Source organism: Salvelinus alpinus, chromosome 1 (assembly GCF_045679555.1).
Source record: "Salvelinus alpinus chromosome 1, SLU_Salpinus.1, whole genome shotgun sequence".
NCBI classification, from domain to species: domain Eukaryota; kingdom Metazoa; phylum Chordata; class Actinopteri; order Salmoniformes; family Salmonidae; genus Salvelinus; species Salvelinus alpinus.
The window spans coordinates 84,926,869-84,940,534 of record NC_092086.1 but is presented as its reverse complement, the minus strand read 5'-3'; the positions used below and the strand labels follow the sequence as shown (position 1 = coordinate 84,940,534).

Genomic DNA, 13,666 nt, shown 5'->3' with positions numbered 1-13,666 from the left:
TATGAGCCCATTATTTTTTCTACATACAGTACTTTATATCTGGTTTACACTGAAAACGTTTTTCCATCACACACACACACTCTGAGTGTAAGTGGGGTGAGGGCTTACAAGGCCAGAGCGGAGCAGGCTTAGACTCACATGAGAGGGGTGATGACGCCCTTGCTGTTGGTTCCTTGGAAGATGCTGGGTCGCTGCTGCTGGGCTTCCTGTGACCTCATAGATGGGGAGGGGCTACGCAGGTAACCACGGCTTCCTGGTCTATCTGGCTGCCCTGGAACTGGGGGACAAACAAGAGCTGACTTCCATAACAGAAAAGAGCAATTCAAAGTTGAAAGCTTATAATGGCTTTTTCAACACTGTCCCAAAAAACAGGCTACATTAAAAATCCCTTAACTCTGTGAGAGAATTTGTTCAGCCAGGTTCAATCAAACTGCTATGAACTACTTGGAACTGTATTGTTGATGACACTGTACAATACTATACAATATAAATGGCATTGAGGTTCACCTCCACGCATGTAGTCATTGGCAACCGCTGCAGCCACCACTCGCTCACGCTCTCGTTGTCTGTACTCCTCCCTTTCCCTCTCCCTGTTCTCCCTTTCTCGCTCCTTTTCCCTCTCTTTCTCTCGATGCTCCCTTTCTCTTTCGCGCTCCCTCTCTCGTTCTCGCTCCTGACAGGCCGCTGCTGTAGCTGCGAGGTGGGCTTGGTGGCCTGTGGACACAAAGAAACAGACAACACACACACACACACAGTAGGTTTACACACCGTCTCTACTTCGGGTACAGTCGCTGAGGGGTAGAAGGGTGGTTGGGCCGCCTTAAGCACACAGTGCTGTTGTGAATGCCTGATGACACAGAGAGGAGTGTCCTGCCCGGATGTTGATCAGGATAGACAGCAGAGATGTTCTGGGTACCATCTCAAATGGAGCTTTGTACTCAATTTGGCTTTTTTTTTTTTTTACATTTCCCAATTAATGAGGCAAACTGAACATCTGATTTTGGATAGAGAGGTTACTGCAGTAGGTGTATATTTAGATGTGGTCCATAGGTGTGTTCAGGTCAATTCAGATTCTCAGAGCTCAGGGGAGTGCAGCAGGGGGTTGAGGGTAGGAGGGGGGTAAAAAGGAACAAGAGGGGGGTAAGGGAACAGGAGGGTCAGGTTGTTGTTGGGGCAGGGGGGTCCTCACCTGGAGATATGGAGGCTGGGTTGAAAGGCCTAGGAGGGAAAGGGGGTTGAGCTCCGGGGATGTAGGTGATGCGGTCCATAGTGGGAGTACCTGTTCCCCCAGGGTGAGGCAACAGGATAGTTGGAGGCATCTGGGCTAGATCAATAATCCCTTTTACAGACAGAAGCAAAGGGCCAACGGTGAGCAACACGAACCAAATCCATAGGATCAATTTGAAGAGGTATGAATGAACACTGTGTACAGTAGCCTTGGTTTTACCAGTCACCTTTCTCTGAACAGTGCTCAAAAACATATGTTTTTGTAATAGGGCTGCTTATTTTTCAAAAAGGTGCGTGGAGTGGTCACCTTGTAAGAGGCAATCACTGAGCAAATGAAAGTCTGAATTGAATGTTTGTCAATACGCAATTTATAAAACGGAGTATTAGCTGCAGGCCCAAAATATACGTCAACAATTCAGCGATAATAAACGAAAAGAAAATTCTATATCAATATGAGGCAATTTGTCAGGTTCATTTGCTTCTGGAAAAGGTAACCACTAATTCACAAGAACACAGACTGCGTTCTACCCATCACCCCACATCTCTCCCTCCTCTCCCTACCTCCCTCAGGTGAGAGAAGGACACACAAACAGACAGCAGTCAGAGTCAAGTACCTCGCGCTCCGGGAGGATAAGAGATGGCAATCTGTTGCTGTTCCCGTGGCGACAGGCCCCTGGCAACGTCGGGCCGTGGTATAACCTGCATCTGCTGTGAGGTGATATAATCGTTGAGAATGGTCTGCCTTGTGTTCTCCATGGTGTACAGCTGGTAGGTGTTGTGGTAGCCCGTCGGGGACGGCTGCCTCGGGAACATGTATGCAGCTGCATGGGGAGGAGGGGAAAGGAGAGGTGCAGATAGAGACTAAAAATATGAACAGCAGGCGAACAGATGGTGATTACTCTACTGACGTCAATGGACTCAACCTGAGACTGGACAGGACACTCAGTGCCTATGAATGAAAAATGACAAAGCTACCCCAGTTCACCCAGTCTATCATTCCAGGATTCAGGTCTATTATTGTGTTGTTCATAGAGGTTGGCTCAGGTTCATATAATATCATTGTTTCCCCTGAATACTTTGAGCATTTGACTGAGCCTGCATGGAGTGCCAAATGGGCAGGGTTGGCACTTTTGGGACTATTCCATTGGTTACATTGCGCCAGGCTCACAAATAAAAAAACATTTGAACCCATGCTTGGTGGGTCAGGGTAACAGGGTGTGTTGTGTGTCCTACCAGGGTCCAGGACGGCCCGGTGGAAGAGGGTAGGGTCTAGGTGTGGAGGCAGGTGGAAGCGAGGCTCTCCGGGGGCCATGGGGCGGTGGTGGGGGTCAAAGGGGCTGTGGGAGGACATAGGGTGGTTGGGGTCACCCCCTGACACAGGGGACTTAGCTGGAACACTGTCCCTCTGATTGGGGGTCATGGCACTCTTCCTATCGTGAGACGTAGGCTTCCCAGTGCCTGGACAGGGAAGAGAAATGACAATAACACAAATGGCTTTCATCAAAACAAAAATCAATAAAGTAAACATAAGGATTAACAAAAACGCTTGCAATGTTTTCAAATTGTACTGATAAGATCTAAAGCCACACATCATTGCTTGTGAAGTGATTGCTGTACAATGAAATGACCTCGTGAAAATACATCTGACAGAAGATCTATGAATTGAAAGTGAATACTTCGAGAGGGAAGGCCAGACAAGACGTACCCTCCTGTCCTCGGCCCAGCATGGGCGAGCCTCTGGACATGGAGCTGGTGCTGTAGTTGACCGGGGTCCTGCGGGCATCTGCGTCTTGGTACATGCCAGGGCTGAGCTGGGACTTGCCTTGCTCCTGGTGGGTGGAGCGCAGCACGGAGGTGGCCGAGTTGACCACAGAGGTGTGGCGCGCCCGCTGCTGCTGCTCCGCCGCCGCCTTGCTCTCCTCATACTTGGCCCGCTCCATGGCCTCCAGCTGGGGCATGGTGGGGCCGTGGGGCAGCCTACTAGGACTGGTGATCAGGGACTTGACGTTATGCTTGATGGCCGACTGGCTCAGAGGATGGCCCTGGTAGAGGGAGAGGAGGGATTGGATTGTCTGTTGGTGACAATGAACAGACAGCACTCACTCAATCACTAGCGCACACACGCACGCACGCACGCCTACACACAAACATGCTCTTTCCCTCATGCACACAGCTGCAGAACACAAACACACTTACCTGGGATATGGAGCCCTCCATGCTGGCTCGGCTGTTGGCAGCCATGTCGGGGGTCTTGCGGGGGTCCTGTCCAGGTTGCTCTTGACGGGGGATCTCATGGATGGAGCGACCCATCTCCTTAATGGTGTTCACCCCCTCGTAGGGCTTACCCTTACCTATCCCCCCCTCAAATGAGCGGATGGGTGGGCTCTCCCTCTTTATCTGCTTGCCATACTTCATGCTCTCCTCATAGGCCTCTGCAGAGGTTCTGGGTGTACCTGGAGTGGAAAGAGAAAAATACAAATACATTTTAAAACTTGGCTTAACGTGAGTTACATAAAAAGTCAAAATCATATTTACTGAGGTTTTTAATTTGTGGTTTTCTATTTAATTATTTACATAGGAGCTGCAATGATGTCACCTGATAACTTAATTACCTTGCATGATGGATCCAGTCATCATGGGCCTCTCCTTAGACTCCCCATGGGGACTTTCTCTGGGCAGGGCTCGGATTATCAACCCTGACACACACACAAAGTCAGTCAGAAGACAAAACTCACTCTCTTACGTACGTACGTGCGCACACACACGCCTTACCCTCGAAGGGGGCTCCTTCTCTCCCGGAGTGGCCTCTGGCAGCCTCCATCATATCGTGGGAGCGTTTGAGCTCATGGCCTGACCTGGGGCTACACGTGGCCTCTCTTGGGTTCTTAATGGCTACGGAGACAGGAACACAATATATGTTAATTTAGGCAGATTTAGATATACAGACCTAATTCTTGCTACCAATAAATGCTGATGAATGCCTGACTTCAGATGCACACGGGTACCATTTTCATTGTCCCAATTGACTAACTCCCTGGGTAAACTAATGCCCAGGATAAGTAATAGGATCATACACAATGCAATGCAGCACATTTCCAGAAACTACTATACTGTAGTATAAATCTGAAGTCCCATAAGTAACACACTACACTGAAAAAAAGTTGTGGAATGACCACTAACACAGCTTCGTATTACCATCGTAGGATAGGATGTGTCCACTCTTGCCCTCGTAGATGACGTGTCCCTTGGCCAGCTGTTCCCGGGCCTTCTCTGGGCTGCTCAGGTCCTCCGTGGTCAGCTTGGTGATGGTGCCCTTCAGCAGGTCAGCCGCAATGCTGGACCCAGACAGGGCTGGCGTGCCCTGGTCACACAGAAGAGAGGTAGAGAGAGAAAAGTAAAGATGGACAGAGAGAAATGGGTCCAATTAAGTTCAGAAACCAGGAACAACTCAACTTTTTCATAATGTTAATTTTAACTTACATAGCACTTTTCATTTCAAATAAAATCTGCTCCAAAAATATTAGACTAATTCACAGCATATATCATCATAAGAAAAATTGTGATATTAGATGTCCATAGACAGTGTGGTGCTTGGATACACATAATGGCTTAGCAATGTTATTGTAACTGTAATACCTGTGTGATTGATCCTCTGGCTGGGTTGCCTCTGCTGATACCCCCATCCATTGGGCCTCCTTGAAGGAAGACAACAGACAGAGGTTGGAATGTGTGGATATAGATGAGGGCCTGTACAGGCATTATATTCCTGGTCAGAATCATTGAAGCCTAATTCCGATTATCCCTCATTCTCCCGGAAGTTTGCACTCGTTGACTTCATCTCAAGGATTTAAAGTAATTGGTGTAAGATGGTACACTCTGGCTGCACTAATACATTGCTTTTAAATCTTGGTGGGGAGAATAGTAGAGCAATGGGCTGCAGCCTGAAAGAGGGAAACAGAGGTTTCCACACCCCAATGTCACCCCAGAGGTTAGTTGTGGGAGAAGGTGTGAGGAGGACTTCTAGTGAAAGCAGGTGCTTTTTGAACTGGGGCTCGTGAGGTCTCTCTCCATCTTCCTCCCTCACCAGCGTGCCACATTCTGTCAGGTCTGTGCAAACAGAGGGCAGGAGGGAGGGAAGGAGGGTGGAGGCCAGACTCCTCCACTTTACTCTTCTCGATCGCCTGCGGTAAAGCTATTTTCTATCAATCTTGCAAACCTGGGTTCAAATAGTATTTCAAGTCTAGTCCCAGAAATGCAAACCCCACCCATCTGGCATTCTAGGCAGGCAAACATTGAGTATTTGAAAGATTTAAAATATGATTTGAACACAGGTGTGGTTTCTGGGTATTCACTGTGGGTATCAGCACTGTTTTGGTGAGAGTGTGAAAGGAGAAACACTTGGGAGGCAAGGACAGGCAGGATGACAGACAGACACTTTTGTGAGATGGACAAATAGACACACACCTCTGACTACCCCCTCATACTGCATCTGGGAGAGGAGGCCCTCCGACTGGCCACGCGGAGAACACTCCTCCTGCTTAATGTAGGACACTGGGGAGAGGGAGGGAGCGAACGAAAAGGGAAGGCAAGTGAAGTGGGACATTGGGACTGTGACATCAGGTCTGAATGTGCTCAAACGTTGACAATATGCTTGTCTCTCTCTCATGCCAATCTAATAGCAGAGAGAGGACATTAGATGATGATAGACAGTATCCACACTTGCATACCACTTAGTATGAATAAATGTATTGAAAGTAGTATGCTAGTTTGGACAACGGAATGTGGATCGGGGGTGCGTGTGTCATCCAGACTGGCTTGTCTTACCAGGTTTGGTGGGGTCCTGCTGCCTGGGCAGGCCCAGGGATATGGAGCCCACTGAGCTCTTTGCAACCTCTGGGCCACCGTAGACAGCATGGGATGGCAGGTACGTACCAGGCGTTCCCTGAAATGGCAAGAACAGACAGGTCAGAATCAGGTCAGGGTTGCAAAATTCCAGTTGGAGGATTCCCTCCCTGCTTGTTCTCTCCTGATTCTGGGAGTCCATCAACCAAGATTTCTGAAAACCTTAAAACTTTCTCGGAATTATACAGCAGAGAAATACAGGGAAAGTGTAATGTACACAAATAAAGGTGGAGCCAACGGATGTGTACCAAAGTTTGCTCTTTGGCATATTTGCTAGTAAACATTACTAAATACAGAGTACTGTCTGCTACAAAGGCAAATAGCCTTATAGGTTTCTTATTAAATAATTATCACACAACAAATACTGTTAGAGTATGACTGATTGAGAAAGAGAGAAAATAAAATGTTTTATTATTTCACCAAATAGAACATACAAAACACTTCAGCCACACCTGCTCTGGGTGCCCACCTGTGTGGGCCTAACCAGGGGGCTGGCTGGATCTGAACCCTCACCTGAGGGATATGGGTCTTACCTGGGAGATGGAGCCGCCCTGGATAAAGGAAGGCTTGTCTGTGGGTTTGGAGGTTGGAATGAGTGGAGGAGGAGATGGAATGTTGGCGGGTCGGCTGTGTCTGGAGAACGTCACACGGACTCCATCAGGCAGACTCTGGACCACCTGGTTGGGAGCTGGCTGGAGCACTAGGAGAGAAAAACAATACAAGTTAGGGAGTGACATCATTGATCATATGATTATTTAGCATGAGCCTTGTCTAGAATACGGTGAAGAAGGGAAAAGAAAACACACAAAAAAGTGTGTCAGGAAAAGAAAATCCAGAGGCACTGAAAAGTTAAAGCATTGAACATTTTTGCAACCCCCCAAAAAATCTATTTATGCCTATTATGGATATTCTCATAGAAAAATGATTGTACCATTTCATGCCGTTTCCACAGATCAGTCACTGTACATTACTGCAACTAAATTCAGGCTAAATTGTTTCTCATTCTCAGCCAGTGTATCATTCACTACTCTTACTAACAGGCTCCACCAGCAGCCTATCGTCCATCTATGAGTGCATGGTGATAACATTGAGGCAGATTTCCCAGACTGAAGTAAACAGTGAAGTAAACACAGCACAGTGAGTCTGGTAGCTAGAGTTAAAAGGCTGAAGCCGACCTAAACCTGATGTAACCTCCCTGCCTCCTGTCTGTCTGTACATCTGTGGGAACAGCCTCAGGGAGTGATATCTGGCTCGTCTGAGTTCTACCCTGTTAGTGAGTCACGGTGACCGGGAGTGACCTGCCTTGAGGAAGCAACCCCCGCTCCCTTCCTCCCGACAGTCTGCCCGCCCTCAGTGCCCCTGCACTTTACAAAATCAAACATTTAAATTTGTCTGGGAGAGTATCTACAGCAGGCACAGACGTCAGCATCCTGGCAGCTCACACAGAGATAAGGAAACAAGCTAGTCCATGATGGAATACTGATAAAGCCTTACTGCAGCCAGGCTCTGTGTGTGTGTAAGTAATATTAACATTCATTCATGATAGGGACAGATAGTATTTTAAGGCCAGTTACAGTACAGCTTAATCTACTCACAGAGAATCGGGAAAGAGAAGTGGGGGTGGAAAAAATAAGGCCAACAGTACTGTAAGAGCTTTAGCCAATGGAAAAAGAGTTGGCTACAGCACAAACAGTATGGGAGCAGGCTAGCTAAACGGTAGAGCTGAGGCCACATGGGGGAGGACAGAGCAGAGGGCGGTTACCTGGAGGCACGCTGTAGCGGGAGGCGTTGGGGTCGTTGGGCTGAGGAGAGGCCTTGCTCATGTCCCTGGGAGAGAGCCTGTAGGGAGATCCTGGCCGACCAGACTGGGCCTCCTGCTCCAGAGCCATCTTCATATCATAAGGCATGTAGGGGAAGGGCTTACCTGAACACAACACAGAACAGAGACATATGAATGAAAACACTGCCGCAAGATAAATGCCGCACACAAATGGATGAACAATCAGAAGATGAAACACAACCCGAGACGATTTTATTATACATTTCAATCAACAAAATAATAGGGTCTTGGCATAGATTCACAGTTTTCACACACAAATAAAAGCCCATCAGCCTGCCTTACTGCTCTAACACGAACTGCGATTTCAAATATCGCTTTGCCGGACTACCCAAAAATCTTTTTAACTCTTAAAAAAGGTGATAAAAGCTTTAATCACGCAGTTTCCCCCTTCACACAAAATATACCATTCAGACTCCGAAACAGGGTAAGCCAATGTGTCCTTTGTGGCTGAATGACTCTTCTACCATTAAAAATAGGACCCACTTGTCTTTGTCTGCCTGGGGGAACTAACTGTCCTGCTCTGACACGCTCAAGTCATGCTCCTTTTAAAAGTCGACCACAGAATCCCTCTCTTCTCCCAGAGGCATTTCAGGAAAAACAAGCTTTCCCTATCAGAGCTTTTAGCTTTCATGTTCGCATTACGAGTAAAAGGGGGTCAGCTAACATCTTGTTCTTGTTCTGGTTCAGCAGTCTGAACCGGCTCGCTCTCCTCTTTCCTTTTTTGACGCTGAATGAAAGCGAATGGGACTGAAAAATGCATAGGCTATAAATAGGCTGCTGTTGGTTGAGAGGCTCAGGTAGGTAGGGGCTTGGAGGGGGGATACCAGTATGTATGTGTGTGTGTCCTCTCTCTTACCCTCCCTGTCCAGTACAGTGGGGCTGTGGGTAGTGAAGCGTGGGCAGTTGGGAGGTTGTCTGCTGTGCTCGGGGTCGGCCTGGTCCTGTCTCTGTTTATCCTCCGCGTGGGCCGACTCGTGCACTGCCTTGATCTGGTGCTGGAACATGGCAAAGCCACTGAGGGGGGCTCCCATGGGTATCCCGCCAGTGCTGAAAGGACCCACCTACAGGAGGAGGGTGAGGAGAGACGCCCCTGTGAGGAAAACTGGAGGGGGACAAGCTCTGTACAAGTGAGCAGCTGATGCATTGTTCTCTAACCCTGAAGTCCTTCTATCTACAATCTAGAAGTTGATTGGACTTCAGAATGAGAAAAATAGTACTAACACCTGCCTTTAAACAATCCCTGGAGAAAGGGTAAAGTACATTATTAGATGAATGAAATGTAAAAAATGACAAACAGTTGTTAGATTGGATTGCTTTTGTGTTTGCATGCATATCTCTGCCCCAGTGCTTAAACAGGCGATCCAGTTTGTCTGACTTCATCCCATAAGAAATGGAGAGACAGAAGCACCATAGAAGAAGCAATTAGAGGGAAAGAAAATTACATCAGAAAATTATTTGACAGTGTCAGCACATTAGCATGATTGGACAACCGGTAGACAACAGATGGGCACAATTTCATTGATTTAGATCCCTGCAAACACATTGATCAACTGATTGATTTAACATTTCAATGGAAAAAGAAGAATCCATGAATTGAATTGATTGATTTACAGGTTGGTTGGAAAAGTGCGGGGGATGATGGACTCACTTGACGGGTAGGTTGGTCTAAACAAGACATGCTTTCACCCTGTTGCCTGCCTCCGTATGCCTGCCTCTCCGAATGGGCATATCTGATCATAGAAAAGTGTGGGTTGCTATAGTGACTGACCATGGGCGGGATGGCAGCGGCGCGCTGCTGGAGCTGCTGCATGTTGAGGTGGGCCTGCTTGGCCGTGGACATCAGCACTGAGCCGGGAGGGCTGAGCAGCGAAGGCTTGTCCATACTAGAGAAAATCCTGAGGACACAGGAGAGAGGGGGAAACAGGAGAAGAGAGAGATGGTGTGACACACTGATCAGAAAGAGTTGAGGTAATGATTACAGGAGTTAGGATAAAGGAGTCCTGTATGAAGCGATTCAATTACCACTAATAATATCAACCATTTACAACCTTAATAATTCATCCAAATAGCTTTGTTTTTAAAGTCTGAAACAAGACTCTTTAATCCCCATGATGACCACCCTGACCCACCTCTGTCTCTCGGGCTCAGCGTCCACATCCTCATCTGCACTGCAGGTGGCGCTGGAGTCATTGTCTGAGTGGTGCCCCTCTCTCTGCTCCTCTCTCTCCCCATTGTCCCCCTTCTCCTTAGCCGAGTCAGGCTCCACCTTCACCTGTACCTCAGTACCCCCGGGCTTCATGTCCACCTCCTGGGGCTCACACTTGGGGTGTACCTGGCCCTCGTAGGCCGCCCGGGCCCTCTCCCTGTCCTGATCCTCCTGAGAGTCAGGGTCTCTGGCCTCTCCCTCCGGGCTCTTCTCCAGCTTGACCCTCAGCTCCCCGTAGGACGGATCCTGGCCCTTTCTATCGCTGGCCTGGTCCTGATCAGACCGCTGACTCTCTGACCCTCCAGCAATGTCTCCCCTCTGGGACTCTCCTCCGGCCTTGGAGGGGTCCGCCTGGGACGGGGACGGGGCGCTCTCTGTGTCTGAGCTGTTCTCTCCACCTGTATGAATAAAACATTTCATGTAAAAAAAAACATGTGTCAATGCCAAGATAAATCTCTGACACGGGTGTCAGGTGACAAAAGACAAAGCGTCAGTCCCCTTCCCCCAGCATTCCTGGCTATGCCCAACCAAGTGACCCTCTCCAATCTGCAGGCAGTTACACCAACTAACCAAGGCCTTGAGGACAGTTTGGGTTTCCTTGGGAGACAATGAGAGCTTCAGAAACAACAACACATAATATAGTGACCTCCTGTAGCATAGACAGAACTTTACAACTATCTGGTAGACTGGAAAAAGATAAGGCAATCTCTCAAACTGACATGACCCAAGCATTATGACATCCAGTGACTCAGTGACACGACTAAACATAACAGATAGCAACACCCCCACACCAACCAACCAGCCAACAAGCAACCCTTCCTCAACCTCCACCACCTGCCCACCGCAGCACTACACCACCTGCCTTGGAGCATGATGCATAGTTGGTCGTCCTCCGGAGGGGCAGAGAGAGAGAGAGAGACTGCAAGGTTAGGGAAAGCCTCTCCTACCTCCCTGTCAGGTGAGGGGCTAAGCTCAATTAAACCACTTCGCTTTATCACAGACAAAGCCTGGAGGGAGATGGGCTCCACTCCAAAAGAGAGAAAGAGGGAGAGGGTGAGGGAAAGAAGGGGGGGGGGGTGAGAGAGAAAGAAAGAGGGGGTGAGAGAGAGATGGCCAAGAGCTACAGTCAGTGAGTGATAGGTCTGTGATAAACCCGGGGAGAGAAGGTTCTCCTAAACAATGGAAGTCATGAGCACATTTACAGCCAGGACAAAATAGAAAGGTCCCACAGTTAATCTGGACTCACACTCATTAAACTATCACCATAATTGGCAGGGCAAGAAATGTGAATATTCAAAACAGGCTCTTTCTGCCCTGTTACGGCAGCCGATACAAGGGCATTTTAGGACTTTTAGAAGTGGAGAGAGTGAGAGAGAGATTGGAGTGCAGAGAGAGAGAGAGAGGAAGTGAAGAGAGGCAGAGGAGAGGGAAAGAGAGAGAAAGGGTGATGGAAAGAGAGCAGAGAGTTGTGGAGAGATGGAGTGCGGGGAGAGGGGATAGGAAGAGAGAGAGTGGGAGAGGGGTAAAGAGAAAGCATAAGAGAGCAAAGGAGAGAAAGAGACGGGGAGGCCCTGCAGATCAAAAGAGTGGCGCAACACTCAGCGCTCCATGCAGCACACTTTCTTGACTCTTTAAAGCCAAGGAACAGTTACATAACCCAGGCCCAGCAGTCAGAATTAGTTCACATCTTTTATGTCTCGCGTTTCTCCCTCCTCCTTTTGATCCCTTTTTCTCTCTCATTAAAACTTCAGACAGTAGGTAGCGAGAAAATACTGGGGCTCCTTTGCCATTAATTTAAAACGTAATTCTCACAAGACAAAGTTCAAGAGGCTCTTCCTGAAGTGGACTCACTCTTACAGATCTCTACACTCTTCCATAGAGAGACGCTTCTCTAACTCCGTCTCTTTTTCCCTTGCTCTTTCTCTCATTCACTACTGGATTGAACATTCTCTCAGATCAAATGTAAATCAAAACCAATCAAAACTAATTCTTAGCTATGATTGTGTGTATATTTTTGCTGTGCTGACAGTGTATCTGTCTGAATGTGAGGATTCACGTGTTTGTGAGTTTGGATAAACAGAGGGATGGTGTGAGTGACTCTGTTGTGTATGTTATTCTGGTGTGTGTGTGTGTGTCAATGTGTGTGTCATCTCTCTGACTGACCGTCACTATCCTCTGGGTTTTCATCGTCGTCAGCTGAGGCCATGCTCTCACTCTGAGACGGGTCCCGATCACCCCGTGCCCGCCGGATGTCCTGAAGAAACACACAAACGTTATACAACAGAGTACATCCACTTCACCGTTCGTTTTGTAATACAGAAAATTCATTAAACATTTATAGATTAAAGATAGTGACAGACATACATTTATAGATTAAAGATGGTGACAGACATACATGTTCTGATATAGAGATTACAGAAACCAAACCACTTCATATTGTACCTGAACACGGGTGTATTCATTTGGCACTAAACTGAAGAAAATGTACAGAAAAAGGGAGGGACTCCCTGGACTTGTCCTGACGACAAGATATGCTTATTTTTGCTTGCCATTGCAAATAGTTTTAAAACAACCCTGATATTTAATTGTGTTGAGTATTGCTGTACCTGCTTGTGTTGCTGGAGCAGGTTGTCCAGGTTGTGCCGTCTCTTGTAGTTGAAGTAGAAGTTCTTGCACTGAGCCTCGCTCTTGGTGCCCACCATCTTGGCAATGGCTGGCCAGTTACGCCCATGCTCCACAAGGCCTGGCAGAGGAGAGAAGAGAGACTGGCTTGGGATCTGAACCTAAAACTGACCCAGATTTAGCCTAATCATTGAACATTAACCTACTACTGAGTGACACCGCCTCACCTGGTAAAACCCTTAACTACTGATCTCTTGTTCACACGCCCAGTTGTACAGTCACCCCAATGATCCTTGCTGCCATGGCCTGGAATTCTGCCCCACCTTGACCAGCACTAATCTAATCAAACAATCAGCTTTGATGAAGTCTTAATAAACTGTTTAAGACAGACTGCGCTTTCAGAGAGGTGCATTGGACTGGAAGACCGACAGCGGATTACCTTTGACATTCGGGTGTCTCTCCTCCCTCCCTCTTTCTCCACTGCACCGTTGAGCTAAAGGACACGGGCACTTTGACAAATCACCTCAGACTGGAGCCCAGTAGAGGACAAAGGCAAATTACAATACCATCTAAATGAATGAGGAGACAGAGGACACTCTTGACAGAACATTTATTGAAACGTTTGGAGTCACTTGTATAGAGACTTCCGTGTCGAAGTATCGGGTGAGGAGTACTTCAGGCTCTGTGACTGTAAAACAGTCTCATGATCTGGTATGATATTTAGTAATAGTTCCTCACAGTCCCCTCAGGAATAAACAAACTACACTAGCCCATTGAGAAAATATACTGTATAATACACCTATACTACATGTATGCAACACTGGCATCATCCATCCACCCTAAAACACACCTGTTCACATCCCTTACTT

The 13,666-nt window shown here is 47.7% G+C and overlaps 1 protein-coding gene across 8 annotated transcripts in view; it reads right to left on the bottom strand.

The window, feature by feature from the left end:
• The window catches only part of ncor1 (nuclear receptor corepressor 1), a 117,519-nt gene that overhangs the window by 14,920 nt on the left and 88,933 nt on the right, over positions 1-13,666 (bottom strand). For 5 of the 8 annotated variants that reach the window (XM_071329709.1, XM_071329728.1, XM_071329718.1 and 2 more), the window contains 20 exons: positions 12,782-12,918; positions 12,339-12,429; positions 10,099-10,573; positions 9,618-9,864; positions 8,826-9,030; positions 7,892-8,053; positions 6,663-6,829; positions 6,052-6,169; positions 5,692-5,778; positions 4,864-4,922; positions 4,423-4,588; positions 4,000-4,119; positions 3,840-3,923; positions 3,424-3,680; positions 2,933-3,269; positions 2,461-2,685; positions 1,842-2,048; positions 1,191-1,339; positions 508-736; positions 139-277 (listed from right to left, as the gene is read on the bottom strand). In XM_071329709.1, coding sequence (XP_071185810.1) covers positions 139-277; positions 508-736; positions 1,191-1,339; positions 1,842-2,048; positions 2,461-2,685; positions 2,933-3,269; positions 3,424-3,680; positions 3,840-3,923; positions 4,000-4,119; positions 4,423-4,588; positions 4,864-4,922; positions 5,692-5,778; positions 6,052-6,169; positions 6,663-6,829; positions 7,892-8,053; positions 8,826-9,030; positions 9,618-9,864; positions 10,099-10,573; positions 12,339-12,429; positions 12,782-12,918 — 3,661 coding nt within the window. Of the gene's footprint in view, positions 1-138; positions 278-507; positions 737-1,189; positions 1,340-1,841; positions 2,049-2,460; positions 2,686-2,932; positions 3,270-3,423; positions 3,681-3,839; positions 3,924-3,999; positions 4,120-4,422; positions 4,589-4,863; positions 4,923-5,691; positions 5,779-6,051; positions 6,170-6,662; positions 6,830-7,891; positions 8,054-8,825; positions 9,031-9,617; positions 9,865-10,098; positions 10,574-12,338; positions 12,430-12,781; positions 12,919-13,666 lie in introns of all 8 variants that reach the window. The other 3 variants (XM_071329737.1, XM_071329755.1, XM_071329746.1) reach the window with 3 other exon arrangements.